General features: G+C 39.6%; 1 protein-coding gene across 2 annotated transcripts in view; it reads left to right on the top strand.

Moving 5' to 3' along the window:
• oca2 (oculocutaneous albinism II) overlaps nt 1-20,898 on the top strand; it is a 36,558-nt gene extending 15,660 nt beyond the window's left edge. For both annotated transcript variants that reach the window (XM_026346090.1, XM_026346089.1), the window contains exons 14-23: nt 1,735-1,867; nt 3,683-3,830; nt 4,411-4,468; nt 4,635-4,743; nt 8,166-8,293; nt 8,786-8,845; nt 9,551-9,655; nt 11,838-11,931; nt 12,639-12,732; nt 20,811-20,898. In XM_026346090.1, the coding sequence (XP_026201875.1) occupies nt 1,735-1,867; nt 3,683-3,830; nt 4,411-4,468; nt 4,635-4,743; nt 8,166-8,293; nt 8,786-8,845; nt 9,551-9,655; nt 11,838-11,931; nt 12,639-12,732; nt 20,811-20,898 (1,017 nt within the window). The remainder of the gene's footprint in view (nt 1-1,734; nt 1,868-3,682; nt 3,831-4,410; nt 4,469-4,634; nt 4,744-8,165; nt 8,294-8,785; nt 8,846-9,550; nt 9,656-11,837; nt 11,932-12,638; nt 12,733-20,810) is intronic.
• Nucleotides 20,899-24,391: the final 3,493 nt, after the last annotated feature.

Genomic DNA, 24,391 nt, shown 5'->3' with positions numbered 1-24,391 from the left:
TCACTGCGGGGGTGTGAATGAGGGAGTAGAGTTGTATGTACAGCAGCGAGATGGAGAAGTGACGAAATTAGGATGTGTGACATGAAAAGAACCTTTACATTAATCTATCGACTCTTAACCCTAAACCTCGATACTTGATTTCTGATCTATCAGAGATTTGTATGTATCTTTATCTTTACTATACGGTGGCTTATTCTGCTGCATGTGTTTTTGTTTGCTCTTTAGCTTTGACTTTTGCTGTGTCTTTAAATAGCAAATCCTATAGAGGTCACTATTGGCCAGTTTTAATACTAAATATCTGTAGTTTAATTCCTCACATTTTGTGCATGGAAAAAGGAAAAAAACAGTGGGAAGTATTTACAGCATCTATTATTTACAATGACAAGCTTCATATTTTTCAAATGGTGTGTTCTGCACAGGGTGGCATACAAGGACACATTTTTAAGAATGTATCTGATAAATTGGTGTTTGTAAAGGATTTGCTCTCAATTTTGAGGACAATCTCAGCCGGGGGCTGCTGTTTCCTAGGAGGCAGGAAGAACTAGCACTTTGGTGGATCTGAAAAACCATTAAGGATGCAATTATCACTGCTCTTTTGTGTGTAATACTAAAATTTTATTTTTATTTTTTTGTTATTTCCTCAGACTCAAGTATATATAAAATACAGTGCTCCATGAAATTAAAGGAGCATTTTTTAATCAGAGTTCAGCATCAAGTCAGTTAAACTTCTGGGATATTAATCTGGTCAGTTAAGTAGCAGAGGGGTTTTTTAATCAGGTTCAGCTCCTTTGGTGTTGTCACATCAGTATGTACCATTGTCAGAAGGTTTGCTGTGCCTCCCAGCACAGTCTCAAGAGCACAGAGAAGATTTCAGGAGACAGGCAGTTATTCTAGGAGAGCTGGCCAGGCCTTTCTGACATGAAAGGTCTGGAGAAGCTGTGGAGAACATTATGTTGCCTGTTACATCGTTTAGCATGACCGGTGTGCTGGTGGGTCAGTGATGGTCTGGGAAGGCATATCAATGGAGGGACGCACAGACTTCTACAGCACCCTGAGTGCCATTAGGCATTTGGCGACAACAATGCCTGGCATCATGTGGTGAGAGTATATTTGCAGTTCCTGGAACATGAAGGAATTGATACCATTGACTGACCCCCACGCTCGCCTGACCTAAATCCAATAGAGCACCTCTGGGATATTATGTTTTGGTCCATTCAATGCCACCAGGTTGTCCCTAAGACTGTCCGGGAGCTCAGTTAAGCCTTAGACAAGATCTTGGGGGAGATACCCCTGGGCATCATCCATTGTCTCATTATGACCATGTCCTGACCTTGTCAGGCATGCATACAAGCATGTAGCGCCCATACAAAGTACTGAGTACCACTTTGAGTTGCTGGAATGAAATGTCAGTAAAGTTAACTAATCTGATGCATAATTTTTCTACTTTGATTTTAAGGATGTCTTTGAATTCAGCTCTCTGTAGGTTGATAATTTTAATTTCCATCAAAGGACGTGGCGTCCTTTTGTTCCTAACACATCACCCAGTCCATATCAGTATATATATATATATATATATATATATATATATATATATATAGATGTATATGATTTTTTCCCCCCATTGAAATGTGTTTCTTTAATTTATCAAAACTGATGTCTGTGCACTAATGGTTAGATTTGTTTATGTTTTGAAAGTTGTGTTGTCTAACTCATTATTATTATGTGTTTTTACAGGGGATTGATTTTGCCAGTTTCACAGGTTACATGTTCCTTGGAATATGTCTCGTCCTCTTCACCTCATTTCCTATTCTGCGGATGCTCTACTGGAACAAAAAGCTCTACAACAAAGAATCAATTGAAATAGTTGGTGAGTGGTGATGTTCTGTCAAAGGTTAAGATATGTTTTAATCATTGAGAAAGAAGTCCTGATAAACATGGGAGTTTTTTTTTACTAAACAATTTGTCATTCCCCAAATCCCTTTTTACATGAACTTTATTATTAGAATTATTTTGAATTGATGTTTCCTGGGGAGCTTTTGGGGAGAGATTATCATATTGTCATGAAATGTTATGATTGTATGAATCTCTATGTGGTTGTGGCATCTAAAATCTGTTAGATTAAAAGTTGAGAAGTGTATTGCCCCCTTAACAACATCTGTGCACATATTACCTCCATTGTAAAGCTAATCACCTTCTCAGGTGGAGTACTGAACTCATAGCAGCTCAATTAACTCATTGGCATTATGGCCTTAGCCCTCAAACTCCTCATCGACACCCCATCACCTCAGATATAACATTTCTGCAATATGGTGAGACATCTGGACAGTATTTATCTAATGGACAAGATGTTAATGTTTACATTTATAACTACAACTACCACTGTGACTGAAGGCTAATTTGGTTCTATTAGTTTAATTAAAGGACTCATGGTGATAGTCATTTACCTTTCGCCTCTTTCAGCAGTTCCCTCCCTCAAGAGTCTAGTGACTCACCCAGCGTCTCAGACACCACATGGCTCATCATAGAAATCCCCTTTTCTCTAATGTTCAGCTGTTGGCTTTAAGTAGTTGGCAGTGAAAAAACAGCTTCACTCATCCAGAGCAGTCTGCGCGTAACACAGGGCTCTTGGTTTCACTGTGACTACAGAAAGTTTCTTTCTACTTGTTCTATTATTTAAATGATTCAGATGATCTGGTGCACCTCAGTTCTTTTATACCGTGCATCTTTTTATTTGTTCATTAACAGAAGAGAAGATAACCTGCTCCTTTCTTAACTCTTAGTACATTGTACAGAAGCAGAGTACCATAATTTAGTAAGAATGAAAACCACAGTGTGTGTTTAGTTTGGATAGTACAACAATTGTGTTCTCTATCCAAGAAAGTGTTTGTTGTAACTGTAGATGTTTGCATGTGAGACTCCAGGGATACAGATAATGGCCAAACTAGTAAAACAGTATTTGTGTGAAACTGTTAACCGTTTATTGTTTACTACAGTGTGCAACCCCTGAGACAATCTTAGCAGATGATCATTAAAACACAAACAGCCAAGCCCCAGTTGTCACCACATTGCTCCGATTTAAGGAGTGAGGAAGGCTGACTGTTTAGAGCTGTATTGTCTCACTGAGATTGACGGAAACTGCTGCTGATCACTACAGTGACCGTTCAATGCCGGCCTCATATCCCATCTGTAAATCCATCCCTGTGGAGTTTCCCCTTTTTCTGCCAACCTGGCCTACCGAGGAAAAGCGTGTAGCTAAATGAGCTCAAAGCCCCTGCCATGACTGGTAATTGTGCAAAATCGCTTACAGGAATGTTTTTTTTGTTCACTGACCAGCTAGAACCTATTAAGGTCACCTAGCAACCTTCCTGAAAAAGGAAGACACCTACTGACATCTACACAGGCGTCCAGCTCCCTCAGGCTGTATCTCTGCTTCAGCATCAGCTGCTCCTGAACTGGTCAATGGGCCCCTGGCTGCATTAGTGTCTCTGTGGGGGGCTCACACCATATTGACTGAAAACATCTTAATATCTTCTCAGTCATCCTCTGCTGCAGGAGCTATTACCAACCCGAAACCGCCACCATAATCATGCTACATACTGCTTCTGGGCTGTATGGACCGTGCAGTCCACGTGTTTAACTTGCACCCGACAGGTGACAGTCTCTTCTGCTCTTGTTTCTCTAGAACTCAAGCATGAGATCCTGGTTTGGAGGCAGACAGCTCAGCGCATTAACCCCGCCAGCAGAGAGGAGACAGCTGTGAAATGCCTCCTGATGCAAAAAGTCCTCAATCTCGAATGTCTGCTCCGCAAGATGATGAAAACTTTCCAAAGGTTAAAAGAAAAGCTATGAAAACAGGAAATATAGCTGTCATTGTTAAGAAGGCTTTTATCACCTCTCGCAGTAACACATTTTTTCTACCGTTACATTTTTGTCCTTTTCAAAGAGCAGCCATATTGTTATTACTGCCGTCTCCAGTTCTACACTGTACATATGATAGACATTATTATTGTGTGAATGAGACAAAGAATTGTCGACGACCTTTTGAATCAGACATCTGCTTAATGCCAATTAATTCAAGTTTAGTTCAGTTTATTTTTGATTATTCAACACAGCAGTGCATTGCAGTCAAGGAAGGAAATAAACAAGGAAGTCCAGGCAGTGTAATTTTTTTTTTTTTTATCCCTTGTCCAAGATGGTCTCCAGGCAGGCAGGGTAATTATAGCACCGTGCTGTCCCTGAGCACAGTTTCATAAACACACAACAAACAGCTAAAAACAGCACAGCGTTCATGCATCTATAAACAGCAGATAAAGGCGCAATCTTTAATATTCCTTAGGAAACTTTTTTTCTGTTTATTAACAAAATGAAATCAGTATTACATGATTGTAAAATGTTGGTGTGTCCAAACAGACAAATATCTCAGGAGGATAAAAACTGGGAGCAAAATATCCAAGAACTGCAGAAGAAGGTAAGATTTCATACGTTATCTCAGACATGGTCCTGTGATTGTCTCACTGTCATTGAGGTTTTCTCAGTTATAATATTTACCTGGTGTTTAAAGATAATGCAACTGACGCTAATAAAATCAAGCTTTTTCTTTTTTTATGATGAATATGTTTTTTTCTTCTCCACAGCACAGGATAACTGACAAGGTTCTCCTGGTGAAGTGTGTGTCCGTCCTTAGCGTGGTGATCTTTGTGTTCTTTCTCAACTCGTTCATTCCCAGCATTCACCTCGATCTTGGTAAGCACAGCACCATCTCATTACTGCTGTTTTTACAGGACACGCTTGGTGGTTATAGGTTCTGTCATGTAATTATGAAACGGAGCTTCCTCTGTCCTTGCATTTATAATGAGCCCAAATAATGGGCTGACTAGCAAATGTAACCAACAAATTACATGGATACTGAGCTGCATTTAAACCCATTACATTACATCCATTCATCTGCTGCAATTCCAAACCTTTGTTGACGAGTTCCGGAAAAACTACAATGGGCGCTTTGATACCATATGTGACCCAAATCCTTTTTGTTTTCTTGGCAGAGTTAGACTCAAAAACGCTTAATTGCAGCCAAACAACACAAAGTGTAAATGCCAAGATCGGAAATAATAAAGTCACTGTCGGGTTATAAAGGCTGCACTAAACACCTGTTAGACCTGTGCAGTAGGAACGTGATTGAGTGCCATCACATTGTCAGCTTGTAACCAGTCAACTGAGTGCTCCTGAAATTAAAAAAAGAAGCTCTGAATCTGTGTTTCTTGCATATTTTAGATATGTTAGCAAATCAGGACATGTGGTTCAGGTTGAGGGTTGGATCCTGTCTGTCCCACACTCCTGACTGTGATACCTCTGATGCGTGCTCAGTTGATGACCTTAACAGCATCTCATTAATGCTAACACTGTCCCTAAATGAAGATGGCTGTCGTCTTACACACCTTCCCCTCGCTGCCGAGACCACTCAGTCACCAAACATGCTCAGTTAATTACAGGCGCTGCTCAGGTTACCTCTCTGTGACATTTATTAAATGGGAATGACCCCTCAGCAGCATGTTTTGTGTCTCTGTGGAGGGATAGGCGGCTGTCCAAACACTGCTCTCATTAATGCATGCAGGTCACAGTCAGGGTTGACTACTGCAGCAAGCCAAGTCTATTCATTCACGTGTGTTTTAAAAATTGAGCTTCATTAAAATTTCATTGACTTCACACAGTAAGATTTAATTTCATTCTGATTATTACCTGGCCATTTGATCCTTCTAATGTGTTCATGTAAGTTGGTAGAATCCTAAGCAGAAATCAGGCAAGCAACACTTTGAAAGTCTGAAAAATACATGACCACTGTGTAGATTGTACATGTGGGGAGGAAATCATGAAACACTTACAGACTTTAGAGTTTTAGAGATTATTTCAAACAGACACATCCATTCTTAAAATATCAGTTTCAGATCTAATCATAGTGTATGCTTACAAACTGTGCCAGATCATAAGTTGTTTCATCGTTTTGGCTTTGGCCTTGTGTTCTTTTACTTTGCTGTAAGTATCTCAAAGACAACAGCGATGAGACATTTTTCACCGCGCATTTCCAGCCTTAGACACTGTGTCTGCTGTCTCGTGTATGATAGATGAGCCTACCATGCGCTGCTCAGACTTGCCTAAAAGCGCTTTTTAATTGGGGAGCTCTTTGGGTTTTGTTATCTGCTGCATGCTCCTGACCCTGTTCAGGTTATAGCCTAGGGGAATATTTGTGTAGTGATGCCTGGTTCCATATGTCTTTTATTGGCTGAATATATCTTAGAATGTAGCAGAGATTAATGGATCGCTAACTCTGGGTTATTGAGTAACTATCTAGTAACTATCTTACTGTATCCTGTTTGTATTAGAGGGAAGCTCAAGGTGATATTTTTAAAATCTTATTATTTTGACTAATGGATCTAAGGATTTCTATGGCACTAGGTAAATTCTGAAAACATTCCTTTGCATTGGAAAAAGTAATATTTGTTATTATTTATTTGTATTATATTCATTCACCTAATTACCATAAGAAACTTTATGCAGAGAATTAAAACTGTACCAAAATCTTATAAAACTCTTTGGGTATTCACTCACTTTATTCACTAAAGTTGTCCTTAGCTATAGCAGGGAAAGCCTGACATTTTATCCACAAAGACCCGTAACATAAAGACAGAAATGTCACACTTTTCCTCTAATGAAGATCTGATGGTGTTGGAGAGAACAGTAGTATTATCTAAACCTGCCTACCTACTCTGCTGCAGCATCTCGTCTCGTCTGAACTCTCCTCTGATCAGTTCAGCTTTGTATATCTCACTCTACAGAGTATTACCCAGATACAAATTGACAGTAATGATGTCTTCTTCACTTTAAGCTCCACTACATACAAGCCGTTATATTTTGGCTATTGTGTTAACATAGATACTTCATTCGATGAAATGAAATTTAAGGTAATTTCTTCCAGTATTTTTATATTTGCATGCAAACAGGAAACTCCCAGTTCCAGTTGTGAACGTACACTGTGTATGGAAATACACTGAATTTGGAGAATCTACTGTAAACTCATGCTGTGGACAATCCACCAGCTTTATGTTTCACACACTGTTCAAAATAACTACATACAGAGCTGACCACCTGAACATTAAAGCCAGGTACCTGTCTTTGTAGACCTAAATAAACAGTGAAGAAACAGGAATAGTGACAGTATCATCACGTTTAGAGTAAAAAACAACCTTAAAGAGACAGTAAAGTGTTGTTAAAAATAGTGCTACCAGGAACACCTGGACAGGTTCTGAACCTGTGAACATACCGTGATGCTGCAAGAACACTGCGGCTTGATCTTCTTGTCAGCCTCTCTGGCTCCAGTCTTCCGTCGGTTACTCGTTTTTGTGTCCTTTCATTGCTCTTTTTCTTCACCAATTCCCATCAGTTGTGAAATTATTTCCCTAAAGGCCTCGGCCAAGGCAATTACTGGTGCTCACCTGTTTAATCAAATTTTCTCCAAGTGGATGCACAATCTTCCCTCTTTCAAGAAACCCTCTAATTGTAAATATGAGCAGGCTGGTGCCAACCTTTGTCCTCCAGACTAGAACATGTTGAAATGACATTTCTGTGATAATGAATGCTTCATCAAGCACACCAAGACAGGCCAAAGATTTTATTCAAGCAAGTACCACTTCATCTTACGGCTTGTTTATTAGATTATAGCAAAGCCAGCACTTCACACCAGATTGAGTTCTCACATGTTGACTTTTTGACTGTGTCATCTACCCATATATAGTACATGTGTTTTAGATATTTACTGTATTTACTTGCAATGTACAGTCCCCAGGGCTGGATGGGTTTTCGTAAAGCAGCAGACATACTGTAGAGGTAGAGACACTGAGGTAACATCTGGGTTGCTGCTCTTTCTAAGATTGGAGAATAAGACAAATCCAAGTGATCGCAGACCAGATGGAGCGCCATTTCTATTAATTAATCTTTTTAATAATTTAAAAAGTCTCCTAAGTGTCCCCATGTGTTGTGAGTGATATGTCTTTTTGTTATAAACTTGGAAAAATCAGCGGTGTTCTGCTCTGTGTCTGCTGAATGAGACTATGAAAGAATGTTTCTGGCTGTAAAGGGAGATGTCAGGTGGTGTTTCTTGTTCTCTCTTTCAGGTTGGATTGCTATCCTGGGTGCACTGTGGCTTTTGGTTCTGGCTGACATCCAGGATTTTGAGATCATCTTGCACCGGGTGGAGTGGGCCACATTACTGTTTTTTGCTGCTCTCTTCGTTTTGATGGAGGTATTTAATATTTCATATTTCTGGCTTTTGACAGAAAGCCTGATTGTATTTTCTTCAAGGATTTTAGGAGAGTGTTGCCAAACAACAGCTTCTATTTGTTATGATTCCCAAGGTAATTATAACAAATACAAAAGTGAACCAAATGCTGTGTTAAGCGTCTTCACATAGAAAACAGGATCATTGCTCAGTGACAGTAAACTGGACAGTGACAGAGATTCAGTCTGACAGTGAGTTTACCCCCCCCCCCAACAAAGTGTAATGTAAGCACAGTATCTTCTTTGTTATAAGGCATCGCATACTGTACAGCATCATAAAGCAGTCCCCGTAAGGAATAACCACCAGTGGGTGAATATTTTCTGTTCTTGGTGTCAGTTGCGATAACAAGAATAGATTTCTCTGTCTACATAAGTGCTGCTAAATAAAAACCAAATAGCTTTTCTTCCCCTGGTTTAATCCACCTATAACTAATTCTCTTTCACATTTGCTTTCCAGGCTTTAGCCCAGCTGCAGCTCATCGACTATATTGGTGAACAGACTGCATTGCTGATAAAAGTGAGTTTTTATCTTCGATTCTCACCCGTAACGATCATCTCTCAGGACTCCATGCAGCTGGCATAACTGATTATTGGGCATATTGACATGATATTGCATTTCATGCATATTGATCCTTTTGATTCGCACAACTCCGAATTCAATTATTCTGTTTACATCTGATTATTGTCAGCGGTTGAAAAGGGTCTGAGGTAATTTCCACCCGTATTCTTGCCTGTGTGCATCATGCAAGCGAGGTGTTAGTGGAGAATTGCTCCAGTAATAGGTACGTCAGCTTGCGTTTAGACTGTTGGCCTTTGTTTGTCACATAATCACACATGACAAGTGGTGCGCTATTCATGGATTCTGACCTGCTCAGTGTCCACAAACAATGCACAACATGCTGGTTGGGGTTGCATGGCCTTTTCTCTCTGGGCTGATGTAGGTGACCTCCTTTAAACTGGCCATGCATGCCTAAGAAAAAGTCTATTAGAACATCACACTTGTCACGTTTGGAGAAATGCCTATGCTGTGCGTGTTTGTGTGGAGCAGTGTTTAGAGATAAAACTCAAAGACACCACCACCTGTGGTCATGTCACACGTTCAAACCGTTACATCTTCCCACCCAGCACCTTGGTGTCAAAGATTGCACATTTGCACGTTTGATCTGAATTTGAGTGGCAATGAAAGTAGCACCTACCTGTTGCTTATTATCTTCCCTCTCAGGCGGTGCCAGAAGACCAGCGCTTGGCAATAGCCATTATCTTGGTGATGTGGGTCTCGGCTCTGGCTTCTTCTCTCATTGACAACATTCCCTTCACTGCAACCATGGTAAGAGGCACCTGCGTGATTGTTTTAATTTCACACTCGAGCATATACAGTATATGTAAAATTACACACAAGCACAGTTCAGTGAGAGAGAGAGAGACTCACGAAGTAGCAGAGCATACAATGCCCTCCAAAAGGATTGGAACAGTGAGGCCAGGTCAGTCCGTGTATGAGTCGTTCAGTCGATTTTCAATTTAAAACGAAAAATCAAAAAATAAAAATACCACTTGGTTTTCTTGTTGTTTTTTCAATTTTCATTTTCAAAACCAAAATGAAAAAATGGATAACAAGCCCATTTTGTGTAAAAATCAAACATGGAAAAAACAGATAACAAGCAAAAATCAAGGCACTGGCCCCATATCATTTAATTAAGATTCTCTATGAAGGTCTTCTGTTTTTATTTTACTCTATTTTTGCGCAGGTCTTTCTGTTCTGTTGCTACTAACAGTAGCATCTAGACTAGACAGATTTAGAAATTCAAAATGGCACATGTTTACAGTTAGCAACCCAGAGGTGGCATTTTGTAGATGGATAAAAACTGATTGCAAACTGAAGAATTGTGGGCAGGAGAGTGCATATACAGATGTGAAAAAAACTGCTGGTACCCTTCCATTAAAGAAAGAAAAACCCCATATGACCACTGAAAGAACTGACTAAAGCAATAATAAATCAATAAAGAATAAATCAAAGAAAGACACTGGGTCAGACCTTGATATTCCTGCCCTGGCATATGTACAGTATATGGTTTCTGGTATAATTTATTATACTGTTTATTATCATTCCTAGTTGTTTTATTTGCTACTGTAACTCTGTAGCTGTTTAAATGTATTTATAAACATGAATAAAACATGGTGTCCTTTAGCCAACCAGTACAAACAGCAGTATTTCCATACTAACATGTAAGATCATTGACCTGCTAACTGTTGGTAGCTTCACATAGGAAGAACGGACACTTTTGGTCTAAATGTAAATAACATGCTCATTTATTTTGACTTAAACTTAGAATGTGATTTTAGCACATACTACATGCACACCTAGAAAATTGTTCTTCTAAGTTTTATCTTAACATATGAGATAATACAGAAAGATGATCTCAGATGTTAATTTATTGCTTTTCTTAAGTGTGGGGACAGAACATATTTTCCAATTATCATCTCACCATTTTTGTTGTCAACTGACTATTGGGTCGAAAATGAATAGATCTGTACAGAGATCAGTGTTTCAGAGTGGTGCCAGTGTGCTCAATTAAAATGACAGTGAGAAAAGGAAAAGATGTTATCTCACTGACAGACTGAGATGTTGTTCACCAGAATTAAACCATCACACTCTTGACTAGTCAGCCTCCCCACTAGTGTTTCTAGTGGTTTTTGTCCTTTTTTCCAGAAAAGAGAGCTTCAAACTGCATCAGTTTCCAATTCAGTGCACAGCAGATAAGGAGGCATACCGTACAGTCATTTTCACAAAAGACTGAAGCTGAGAAAAGATTTGTTTTCCACAGTCAGATCAGAAAAAGCATTGTATGGATGAATTTAGAGGCTCTCCTCTCTTATCAAAGACTGGTAGTTTGGCTATTTTGGCAAAGTTGTGTTTGCTCTCTGTAGCAGCCAATCAAATGCAAACTATTTTCTCAATATGTTACAGTATTCACTTGTTTTTACAAACAGTGACAGTTTAGGGATATTTTCAGGGTATACAGTATGGTTAATATGGTTTTGGACAGTGATGTGCACAGCAGTAGCAAGCCATCTAACATTTAGTTTCACCAGCAGGAACCAATGGAAAATTCTCTACTGCGCTGCACATGAAAGCCTTAATGTTTCCTTTGCAGAGTCATGCTCAGAGGACACTCAGGAATTTCAGGAAATTACTCAGAGAATAATCCATATATGAAAGGGTGGGGACATGGTTGAGCACACACTGTTTTGCCATCATGGTGGGATCCGCTATGACTCATCATCTACTGCATGTTGGACGTAAAACCCATCAAACATCATACCACAGACGAAGCCTTTGTGTTGATGTATCTGGAGGTTGCTTCTTGACCTGCTTTAGACACTAAAATCACCTGATGTTTGGATGTCTTGGGTTAAATTTTATCATTAAAATACCACTACATATTGAACTAACAACACTGTTACCAAACTGAACCGATTTAATAATTTTCAGTGTCCCTCTGCACTCACAGATTCCAGTTCTCATCAACTTGAGTCAGGATGCAGATGTGAACCTGCCTGTGAAACCTCTCATCTTTGCCTTGGCCATGGGAGCCTGTCTTGGGGGTAAATCTCTTTATCGTCTTCATGTAATCAATCATAAACTCATCATCAACAAGTATAACATCAAGTATAAAAAAAAAGATTAAAACATGGTTTTGGGCAAAACACAACCTTACACCCACCAGGCACTTTAGTTTATTTCTGTTTAAAGGTGTGGATGTGTATCAGTGGGCTCTGCCAGAAGAAGACATCACATGCTTCAGGTGACAGCCACATTTTGTACAGCTGTGTCCCTCCCCGACGGGGTCAGGCTCTGTTTTTTTGTGAGAGTGGCCCAAGGCTTTCAAAGCTTGCCTCAATCAGGCTCTACCACATCTCAGCTGGAGGCCCCTCAGCACAGCATGGCTCTGTTTGGGTGGGAAGGACACACAGAGAGAGCGAGAGCTGTCATAGTGTTTCAGTTTAATCAACTGCACTGTGACAGGCCCTTATCGATTGGCAGTATGATGTTGCCACCGCCCAGCTTCATTCCCACACTGACACCATTTCAGATGTCAGCAATATCGAACGGCAGGATGGATACGCACACTGACTGTCAAAATGTAGCCTACAGTAGATTAAAAACTTTCTATTAGGTTATGCCCGAACATAGAAGGAGGGAAGATGACTAAGACTATTAGTATAATTTTATAGCAGTGTTGACTACATGTTTTTTGTAATTCAGCTTGTACTATTTAGCTTTCCTTAATTCTGTTTTCCTGTCTGTTTAGGTAATGGTACACTGATAGGAGCATCAGCCAACGTTGTGTGTGCAGGAATCGCCGAGCAACATGGCTATGGTTTTTCCTTCATGGAGTTCTTCAAGTAAGCCATCTCATATTATTTATAACATATTGGTCAGTGTCCAATGTCAGGAGATGGTCACACTCAACATGTTTTTAAGTGTTGCTCACAGATTTGCTTTATTTTTAGTTTTTAGACTTTTGGCGTGTGCTTTACTGTCAGTCCTGTACCATAGGCTATGCTTCCTGAAGGCGTATTTACACATTAATGTCTGTCATATGTTACTCTAGGAGATGCCAGGAATGTGCATTGAGTTGCCTCAGAACATTCAGTGAACTTCCAAGAAAAGGCACGATTCAGGGCGAAAACTTAAAGAAATAAAGAAATAAAGACAACGTAACTTTGTTTGGAAATCACACCTATGTCAGTTCAGTACCTGAGGAGGTGGTGTACAGGCAGAGGCAGTCCACAGGAGGAGAGATGACGTGGGAGACCTTTTTCTTGTAACCTCACACCTTGGTGTGGAACTGACCACTTTTATGAACTCGTGATGATTTCGATAAATAAGGGTCCTGTTTAAACTTTGAACCAAAGAAGGGACTGGCCCATTTTTTTCTAAGCCCGTATCTTTCTAAGCACGACGATTCTCGTTTGTGTCCTCTTCACTGTTACTGTCAGAGCACAGAGGAATTCTGAAAGAAGTTTTATACACTGAGGAACTAAAAGCATAAATGGCCAAACATATGCGTGACTGATTGAATTGGTACTGAATGAAACACTCATGGAGAGCTTGATTTGAGAACACTCCAGTGGTTTTTCAAATGAAACCCAAGTGAATGGTGGAAAATGTTATTATATCTCCAGCAGAATGGTAGGCTGCCTCCCAAGTAGCCACCTGCTCACTAATAATTTTCATTCTGGTGATGTAACAGGCACATATTCTTTGCAATTACCTTGGTGAGGGAGTGAAGGTGGCCAGCGATGTTGGAAGAGGGATGAATATGAGTCTGATTAGGCTTTATTTGTCAGTTTGATTCATGGGTCTGTTAGGTTTACTGGATGTCCTGATGAAAAGGGATAGACCAGAGTGATGCCATTTGCTTTCTTTTGGGATTTTGGAGTATGTCATAAAATACATTTTTATTTGAGTTGGTGATTTCTGCGAGTTAGGTTTGTGTGAAACTGTGTTTTGTGCACAGACATTTATTTACAGCAGTGTGTCTATGTAGCACTTGCAATGTGAACTAGTGCCTGTCGCTGTCACCACATCAATTCATTGGTAGCACGGTCTCGCAACATGCCAGTAATATTTGTGCTACAGCAGAAACCTTTATAATTTAGCAGCTCTTTGTGTTCTGATGTTTTCACCATTTAGCTCTGGGCTATGCTATATCTCCCCTACAGTAGGTACAACTTTACGGCAAAGGTAAGGTAACCTTAGGAGGACACCGTCATCCCTCCAGCACTAAAATACATTTGTGTATTTCGAATATTTTGAATGCAAACTGAGGGTGGGTAGCTTATGTTTATCACCGAATTTTAGTTGTCTCCCGTAGGAGCTTGTCCATTTTGGTTTCCTAGCACAAGGAGCAGAGGTTGTTAGATTATGGCTGGTGTTGATGAGAAAAAAGAAAAACTGCAGGTGACCATAGACATTAAGAGGAGACATACAGCAATATATCTATTCATGGTTTCCTTTCTTGTTATCTTCTCAGTACAGGAGTTATGGGATTTATCGTATGTTGACAAATTTGTTACTGCGCCGAAAAGACTGACGATTGTCTCCATGGGATTTCACTGAAATAGATAAGAACAGTTGCAGCCTCTCAGATCCAGTTCCTGAATAAAAGCATTGCTCTCGGCTAAAGCACTGCCTGTAATTGGCTGTCGGTGGCAAGGGGTCACAGCTGTTCAGAGAGACAGGTAAGGTGGAAGGAAGTGTGTTTGCGACTCCAGTCAGCTGCGACTAACTATTGCTGTATCAGATGGTTAAATTCAGGGGCCAGGTGAGCTCACAGAGAAATGAATGCCTTCTTAGTAAAGCATCAAAAAAGACAATATGTGGCTCTGAATAGCTCATCAGTTAGTTGGTATATCCCTGATGCACACTGATCAGCCTCCTGTCCTCAAACCATTAACCTGTGGAGCATGGCCCTGGGGAGCAGCACCTCGTCTAGTATATGAACCATACTATCCAGATTTACAGGGTATGAGCTGCTGCTAGTGATTGCCTGTTCAGTGTGACAAATAGCCACTCACACTTCAGTACATTGACAGGCATTTCCATAGTGATGTTTGATCAGTGGTGAAAGAAAGTAAGATTAATGAACTCTAGTTATACAGCAGCTTTCAGAACAATTTTTTTTAACATGAGAAAAATGTAATGAAAACCAAAAATAAATAAATAATGCAACAGAAAAGTAAGAAATACATTAAACGTATTGGATGCTGGGCTAAAATTCATAAAAAGCTTCAAAATATATATTTTTAAATTATATAAAAATAACCAGATGCTTCACTTTGCTAAGATTATCAACATGATCATGTAGAAAGTACAAGTAGTGCATTCAAAATGCATTACTAAAATATACTTACATTATCAAAAGAAACATTTGGAAAGTTGAATAGTTTATTTCTCAAATGTACTTCCAGTGGGTACATCTGAGTCATAAAGAGATTAAAGGGGTAGGAAAGATGAAAATACTTGTGAAGTTTGGAGGACAAATGTGTCTTTGGTAGAACTGCTAACAACATGTAAATCGCAACAAAGACTGTTTAACAGAGACTGGTTGTGAGACAAACCACTGGTTTAACCTTTAATGTTTTCTTCCCCCTGCTCTGAGGTATCGCTGCACTGACCAGATACTATAAACAAACTGCTCAAAATCAAATGACAAACAGTGGGAACTGACTTAAAAAGGAAAGACTCTGTTTCTCATCCTGTGCTGCCTCCGTTTGTCACACCCTGTGACAGAATTAATATTCCCATTCATACAACTCCCTGCACTACAAAGGGGACCTGTGCTGGAAACAATGGTCCCTGCACTGGAAACTGCAGGTGTGCGGTCTTCATTAGCAAGAAGGAACAAAAGCATTTACATGAAGACAGAAAAAAATCTTCTATTTTTGTCATATTGCTTATTGAATAACACAGGTCAAGCATCGTCACAGGGAGCTGTGCTGTCCTGTGTCAAGACTACAGCCTTCACAGGGTTTGTCTAAGGACAGCTTCTGAGATTGCATCAGGACTTTCAAACAGCCCCCATCATATGCAATCAAATCAGTGTGTGAGATCACAAGGTACAATGGGAATTTTGAGACAAGGTGAGCCTTTCTGTGTTGTTTTGTGGCAACGTTTTCATCTGCCCTCTGTCCCTTCATGCTGTGCCCGTGATGGGGAAATGGCTATTGCTCAGCAGAAAGGGATTCACTTGTGTGGAGGTGACCTCAGCTTGTCTGACTATGATAACAGTTTAGATATTGCTCACTCCATTTATCTTCAGTGGACGTTCATTCCACCAAGACACACTTAAAGCAGTCTTGTTTAGGTGACCTATTAATCAATTCAAATCAACTTTATTTGTAGTTTGTATTGGTACATTTAAAAACAACTGTAGTTAACCAAAGTGCTGAACAAGTTTCAACAGCTTCAGCAATAATACATAAAAATGAATAGATACATTTACAATAAAATCTAATGTATAATTATACATATAATGTTTAAATTACAACAGTAGAATAGACACATTGACAGAAACAGGTAAAATGTAATATAGGAACAGTTAAGAACACCCAAAAGCTTTAGAAAATAGATGGGTTTTTAGTTTAGCTTTAAAAATAGTGATGGATGATGAGTTTTTGATCGCTATAGGAAGACTGTTCCTGCTACAGGAAAGGCACGGTCATCCTTTCTTAGTCTTCAAGTGTTGAAGATGGAACAGTTAAAAGAAATTGATTCGCAGATCTAAGGCACCTGGTCCTATAACAGGGGCAGAGGAGGGGAGCTAGTCCTTGAAGATCTTTGAAAACGTATAAAAGAATCTTAAACTCATTTCAGTATTTGACCGGAAGCCAATGCAGTGACACCAGGGGTAATGCTATCTCTTCTCTTTGTTCCAGTTATAAGTCTGGCAGCAGCAGACTGAGGGACACCAGAGTACAGAGAGTTACAGTTGTCAAGTATTGAGCTCCATTTTGCCAACTTTTAAGAAACATGTCACATTTTGGTTTGACAAAGTAAACTTCCTTAATTAAATTTCACTTAGTAGTTTGGCAAGAGTGGACTGAGGGGTGATGGACTGGTCACGTGTGGCATAGCAATAGAGGTGGAGACCATGATGATGGATGAGATTACTGAGGGGAACTGAGGATGAACAAAAGCAAACCCAGCACTAAACCCAGGGGAACACCTTTAGATTGGGGTGAGTAGCAGAGTTATCAATGCTCATGAGCAGTCTTTGTGTTAAACCAGCTTCCAGTCCTTAAGCTTTAATATCCAAGATTTGGTAGATGTTGCTGCTTGGCTCCCCGTGCAGTTTCTGCACGTAATTCAATTTTACACCGTTGTCGTAAACACCAGTTGTACTTAGACAGCAGCAAAAACTACAACACATCAAACAAGTTCAATAACACAAAACATAACTAGCTGCTAACAAGCAGCTAATAAGTTATTACTATACTATAAGTTACTATAAGTTATTAGTTATTACCACACCAAGAAAGGCAGCCCGGCATCGTTCATCTCTTTCAGTTCCCGCGATGAGTAAAAACCTGTCTGATGTTTACTCTTTTACTCAGTCACTCACTCATTTTCTCATCCTCGCCTTCCTGGGTATTATTATGTTGAACCATACTAAGAAAACTGGATTAGCTTCTTCTTGTAGATGAAGGGTGCAATGAAATGAAATGAAAAAAAAGTTACATAGTAATGCTTTAATGCTAAACTAACCATAAAGCATGAAAACATAGGAATGCTATTAATCTATCTATCAGAAAGCAAAGAGTATTTCTTTCAAACCACATCCAGATGTGGTAATAACTGCAGTTATTATAAATGGTGAAGAGTTTGTTGCAGTAACCTTAGTGTTAACAGGACCAGTATGTGGTATGTGAATAGAAGGTTATTGTTATTAGTACGATACACCTCTACAGACAAGGGGAGCGACCGGCCAGGTCCTTAGACATAAAGAGTAAAGGGCGGATCATGGCAAATCTTCGTTTAGCCAGCTGACATGTCTACTTTTACTGTCTTTGTCGGAGCTCTTCCTCATGCTGATTAAAGCTTTGATGTGTAAATAAAAACGATCACCCTGACCTTTGTAACTCGGTTCAGCTGTCTACTCAGAAAGTTTGACTCTGTTACAATTTTAATGCACCACCATGCCGTATTGAAATTATTATTAATGAGACTAAGTGCTTGACTAACCTCATTAATCCCTACTTCAAGTACTAATTTGACATTTCCCCATGCATATTAAAAGGAAATGGCATAATTTTATTCATCTGAATGAAGAAATCAAGATTATTACACTGACACTTTCTTTTCAGACATGCACACACACATGCACCTTACTCCTCTTTAATTTAAAGTTCTCTGGACTTCTCGTATGTTTTCTCAGCTTCTTCAATACAGAGGGTTTAACTCATTGGGACATTCTAAAAGGTCATCCTACAACGGTACCTTGAAATGGCTTGTGATTCAGAAGATCTTTCATAAGAGTTAGAGAACATATACAAAAGGAAAGAAAACAAAATGCACATGAATAGTTTTTCAGATATTGAGCATTTTCTGGGCATATGTGAACCACACATAGCGTTAGTTTAAATCTGAGCTCTGTACTGTATGTGCTTCCAGTCCACTGTTTGTACATCTTGGCCCAAGGAAACCCTTTCTTCCAATTTGGCCAATCATAACATCTCTGTCCATGTCTTTTACTATGCTCCTAGTGTCGGCACACACTGGTTTCTCTCGTTTTATTTAATGATGCATCTGATTTAGGAGCAGTGAGGCATCTATCTTTCATAAGTACTTGTCTTCTTAAACATTGTGCATATCGACCTTCCACTGCGTCTTCTGTCCTGACTGGATTCAGTTATAGGATGTCTGTGGAGACTGTAGTGTTTTTGTTAGTAATTTTTTGTCCTAATTTACACTGAAAATGACAGTTTGCACTCCCTATGAATGATGAACCAACGTGACAGGAGTGTTGTTCAATTTAAGACCAACAGTTGAATTGCTGGGAATTGATAGTGGACTCATCTTTGCAGTTTTAGATGATTTGCCTGCTGATTAAATTGTTACAGATGACGGAGGATGATGTTTTTGTGTTCATTTTTTTCACATTTCAGTGTAAAAATCCTTAATATCTTGATCTTCTTGCCAGTGCATTTACACAGATTTCCATTAGAGGCAAGTTCAGTAAGAACGTTGAAATAAGGTGTCCTATGACTCACTGCCCACGAAATACTAACATCGATGCTGAACAAAAATGATAATTTCAGGCCTTAAGATAAAACATTTCCAGGTAAACGCACGCAGTAGACAGACATGTAACCTTTTGTTTGTCTCTAAAAATCAAGCTTGCACAGTTAACCTTGCCATTTCACATAATTGTCTGTGAGCCTCTTTCTGACCTGTGTGTGCTACAGTAGTTAAGGTAATGAAACACACATCGGCTTAATGGGTCTGTCCCAATGAAAAACATAATGAATGAAAAATGTCTGCTAGTAAACCCAGAATTAAACCAAATGAAATACAAAGCTATGTTTGTGGTTATTGCTGTCCACTGGGCTAACAAACAGACCATTACTCTCACCCTGTTGTAATAACATTTCTTCATCATAATAATCGGGCACACATTTAAAAAAATGGTCGTTATCATATTGTCAGTAATCTCAGTGGGACACTTAGCAGAGCTAATGAACAGCATGCGAACCATGTGTGAGCCATGACAGCAGTCGCTATTTTGCGGTTTATTTGGTCATGACTCTTTTATTGACTCGTCCTCACCCTGCACCATTACACTAGTAGGCAACATCTGCTCTAAATGATATTTTAATGATGTAAGTGCTCTTAATATTTTAGTAGGAGTACCACAGTTATAATTACTCCTTTGCTGATTTGACAGAGAGGAATTGTTGGAGCATTCAGTATCTTTTCTCTTTTTATGCTCCAAAACTGATCTGTGTCACAGACTGAGGGCAAACAGATCTCTGGCTCTCAGAGCAGCCATGTGTCCATATAGGATAAACCATCTGCAGTTCTGGAGTCATTGACAGACACATTGTATAAATTGATGATCCAAATCCAGGAGTGATCATTTAGTTTGTATAATGAAGAGAATTACATTTTAGTCTTTTTTAGTCACAGTGAGAAAAGCCAGGCAATGTCACCACGTCTCAAGACCTCACAGTTAACTACAGTCTGGTGCCCAGGTACCCAACTTTCAACAAGTCAGTTGAGCGCCTCTCAGATTCTACCGACCAGTCTGATGTCTTTTCATTTGGCAAATAATATGCAGACCTGCTTTAACATCTCAGTGGGTGTGTCTCGGAGCAGCAGGGTAGTTAGTGAGCTGAAGACCAATTTTCACCTGCAGGCTGAGGTGTCTTTAAGCAAGACACTGAATTTGGACCTGCTTCATGACCTCTCTGTGTGCAGTGAGCCAAGTGAATAGAGAGTTCCCCTGTGGGGCTCAGCAAAGTGTCACATATCAGAATTAGAACCGTTTTCACTCGCCAAGTTTGCGCATATGAATAATTTGGCTGTCTGTCAAAAAGCATAAAATTAGCTCAATAAAGAGAAGTGGACTGCAGAAATCTGACAGCTGAAGAAAAAGAAGAAATATCCAATGAAAGATCTTGCAGAAATTTTGTAAAAGCTTTGTAAATTCTGGATATACAGGTCTGTTTAAAGTGTAGCACATAAAAATTTACAGCATAAAGACGTGTGTTATTGTGTTATAAAATCCTCCATCTGTCCATCATACCACCACTTTACCACATATTGTAATGTATTTCCAGGCCATTCACTACTAATTTCTTTATGCAGACAGAAAGAAGAAAGAAAGACAGAAACTAGAAAATGACTTTATACTCTGTGGCCTAGAGATTAAAAACCACTTGTCAATTCACGACTGTTGTTCTCTCTCTTCTCACAGGTTAGGATTCCCCATGATGATAATGACATGTATGATCGCCATGTGCTACCTGCTGGCCACCCACATAGGACTTGGATGGAACATGTAATCCACGTACACGGCCGAAGAGATGCGTGTGCATCAGACGAGTCCTCCATTTAGCATTTAGGTAAACTTTAAGTAAAATGCAGATCATCGGGGACCGGAATTTACAGGAGCGTTGACCAAAAACTGTAAACATGGTCCTACTCCATAGTGCTATACATGGTGCTACTGTGTCAGTTCCTACAACTTGTGGAAGTGACTCCAGCCATCACCTCTGATGTCAGATTGGAAATCCATGCGGTCTGTTTACAAAAATCTAATTTCTCTAAGCACGACTCACACCAATTTGCTTTTAGAGACATGTTTTAGGCAAACATTTCACCCATGGTTTACTTATGTTGATATATTAAAGGAACAAGACCCAGCGAAAGGGATTTTATAACCGTTTCTATCTTCTTTGTTCCCAAATTTCAGTTTCCTGTATCTGAGTCTAAAAAATAAAAGACCAAATCTTATTATATGAAATGATTAGATGATTATTAAATTTAATCAAAGCATCACATGCTACCTAACAATGTGCACACAGCGATCACATGTAAACGTGATGATTTAGTTCAGTTCTCAGAATAGTAGAAACAGTGTAATCATGTAAATAGTCTCACATAGGATGGACAACATCTTCTTGCCTGTTTATCTGTATTTATTGTGCAGCCTGACGACCTGAACGTCACCTGTGTTCAGAGGCTGAAACGGAGATCAACATGAACAATAAAGTTTGTGATGTTTCTGGATTTCACTTGACTCCGTTTATCATTGTTCACCACAGGGGAGCTTGGATGAAAGATGCAGTTATATTGAATTATGGGAAATGTAGGATACATAGGCACCTGATGCATAACCCATCAGAGGTTCCTCCACTGTTCTCTAGCCACGTCCACAGCTCTACACTTACTCCATTTACTGGCAGTGACTGAAACTAAAACTGCCTTGGATGTTCTCTTTAATGAGTCAGGCTCCAGGCCAACAAAAACCTAACTACACAGATCGATGTACATAGCAGCTGTAGGTCTGTTGTTTCACATTAAAACCCCAGGGAGCACGGCAGCCTAAAGTTTGTTACACCCCAGTTGTTTACACTGGGAATTATTGTTACCACCACAGAGACATGTGGATCACATTATTAATTAGCAGATAATCAATTAAAGACTTTTGCATGTCAGTAATATATTTATTTTACAATTTTGTTAAATAATGAAACTACAAATATGTTTGTGACTGACACCAACATCATGTTTTTCCCTGTGATGCTGTTGGTCATGGAAACTGGCCTTATTCACTGTCTGTGTCTAAACTTACTGTAAAAAAACAAAACAAAACAAACCTCTGGCTCCAGATACCCCCTTTGCTTTGCTCTTTGCATATGATGACATTTTATGGAGCTGGAGCAAATCCAGCAGTTCTGCAAGCCACTTATCTGGTGCTCGGTTTGGCCAAGCTCAGAAAGAGTTGAAAAGAGTCAATCTTTGTTACAAAGGAGTAGAGGAGTTTTTCTGACTGGAGGCTGTGCACACACTGTGCCTGACTGACATCTCACTTTCTATTCTAATAGTCAGCCTCTATGAACTTGTTAGGAACAGAAAACTTACACCCTTTTCAGTCTTATTAGAACATGAAGAGTGGGATTTCATCTAATCCCCAGAATCGTCGCATCTACCGCATCAACCTGAGCAGAGGACTCATCATCCAAAGTGAGTGACAATCCCCTGCACGGGGGGGTGCAGGACCTTAAATTTCAACCTGCCAGACTTCACACACACAGAACACTGCCTGCGATTTCTGGTTGGACAGCTTACTCACCGTGACACATGCCACTTGTGCCATGCTGGAGTGAATACACGACTTGTGAAGCGAGAAAACAAAGCAACCTGTACCCCAGCAGCATGGTAAACAATGGAGAGCAGTGCACACACAGTGTCTGTGACATGGCAGAGTCTGGAAATGATGCTGTATTGACTCTGACAACATTTACAAATCATCCAAAGATCATTTTCATGTTTGGCCTGAATGATGGATGCACCCACTGATTAAAATTATATTTACTGCTCATTTCAAATACACCTTAGTGAAACTCATACAGTATTCACACAACCTCATTCACTCCACTTGCTACTGTTTGATTCTGTTAAAAGCCACTGTGATGCATTTCTCAGCAAGTTGCCAGACAACTTACAACTTAGAGATAGATCTCTGGTTTTCATTTTGGTTTAGCCCATTTATTAACAATTGCTAAAAAAGCTAAAACCAGGAGCAGTCATTTATAGCTATTTATTGCTTGAACAATCAATCTCACAGGACTCACCTGGGTAACTAGAAATTATCCAATACAGTACTTCTGCTCACTTCTAATTTGGGCCCATCTGATATCTGCTGCAGATGTAAATAGCACATGACATATCATTATTTTGAACTATTATTTAAGTGTCTTCAGTAGGTAGCAAACAGTCTAATCCGTAATCCACCTCTTATTATGTTCTTATTATACTCATATGGTACTAATTAGTTCATGTAGTCTTCTTCCTTTCACTTTAAAAGTAAAAAAAGAGAGAATTACCAACAAACAAACTAAAACAATGGAAAACAATATATTGTGATTACAGTAAGGAGGGTGACAGCACCTCTATTGCTCCACTTTGCACCAGCCTAGGTAGTTTAACTTGTGTATGTCAACATTTGTTCACTAATTCTCTTTCTGTGAAAAATATTCTGTTTGTATCATTATCAATTTGTGCAAATTATATTGTTTGTAGCTATGAGAATGTGCTTGAATGCCCCAGATCACCTCCTTTACTTTCTTTGTCCAGTTTTTCACCACAGTGCAAACACTTGTGACACTGACAACATTAATGCAATGCTGTACACGCTGCCTCACTGGTTCACTTAATAATACCAGGGCAGACTACTTCACTTAAGGAGCAATCATTAACGTTATTAGTTCCTCCTGTGCTTTTTCTACTAAAACATGTCCAAATGAGTAGTGGAAAGGGCTGCTCTGGAGTGGCTGTGGCATAATACCTGTTTCCTCCACATTATTTGGAGGCTTCTCAGCTGTCTCGGACATGTAGCCGGGTGGTGAGGACAAATCAACAGGTAAGTCGTAAGAAAAGAAACCACTGGTCATGTACACACTGAGTCTGTTTCTAGCTGAACGTGCGGTATAGTAGTTCCTCGTGACATCATTGTTCCTCTAACCACACAAACTAATCAATTACACCACACCAGTGAGAATCGGTGTCTCCTCTATCCATGGTTAGTGCTCTTATTAATCAAGAAGGGATTAAAAGTGTTCTGCCCTCCGTAATTAAGAAGTGGAGGGAGGGAGCTTAAGAGGATTCACTTTAAAGGCTAGTTTCAAAAAGACCAAAAGCCTCCTTTTATAAGACAAAGTAATTAGCTGTGGACAGAAATAAACATTTCCTTCTTTGATCACCAAAAACATCGCAGCCGGCCTCACATACAGTAAGGTCCTGCTTTGTGATTAGTCGGAGAGGTAAAATAAC

The sequence above is a fragment of the Anabas testudineus genome, chromosome 4, assembly GCF_900324465.2.
Source record: "Anabas testudineus chromosome 4, fAnaTes1.2, whole genome shotgun sequence".
NCBI lineage: Eukaryota > Metazoa > Chordata > Actinopteri > Anabantiformes > Anabantidae > Anabas > Anabas testudineus.
Note: the sequence above shows the minus strand (reverse complement) of the source record. Positions and strands in the feature narration are given on the sequence as shown.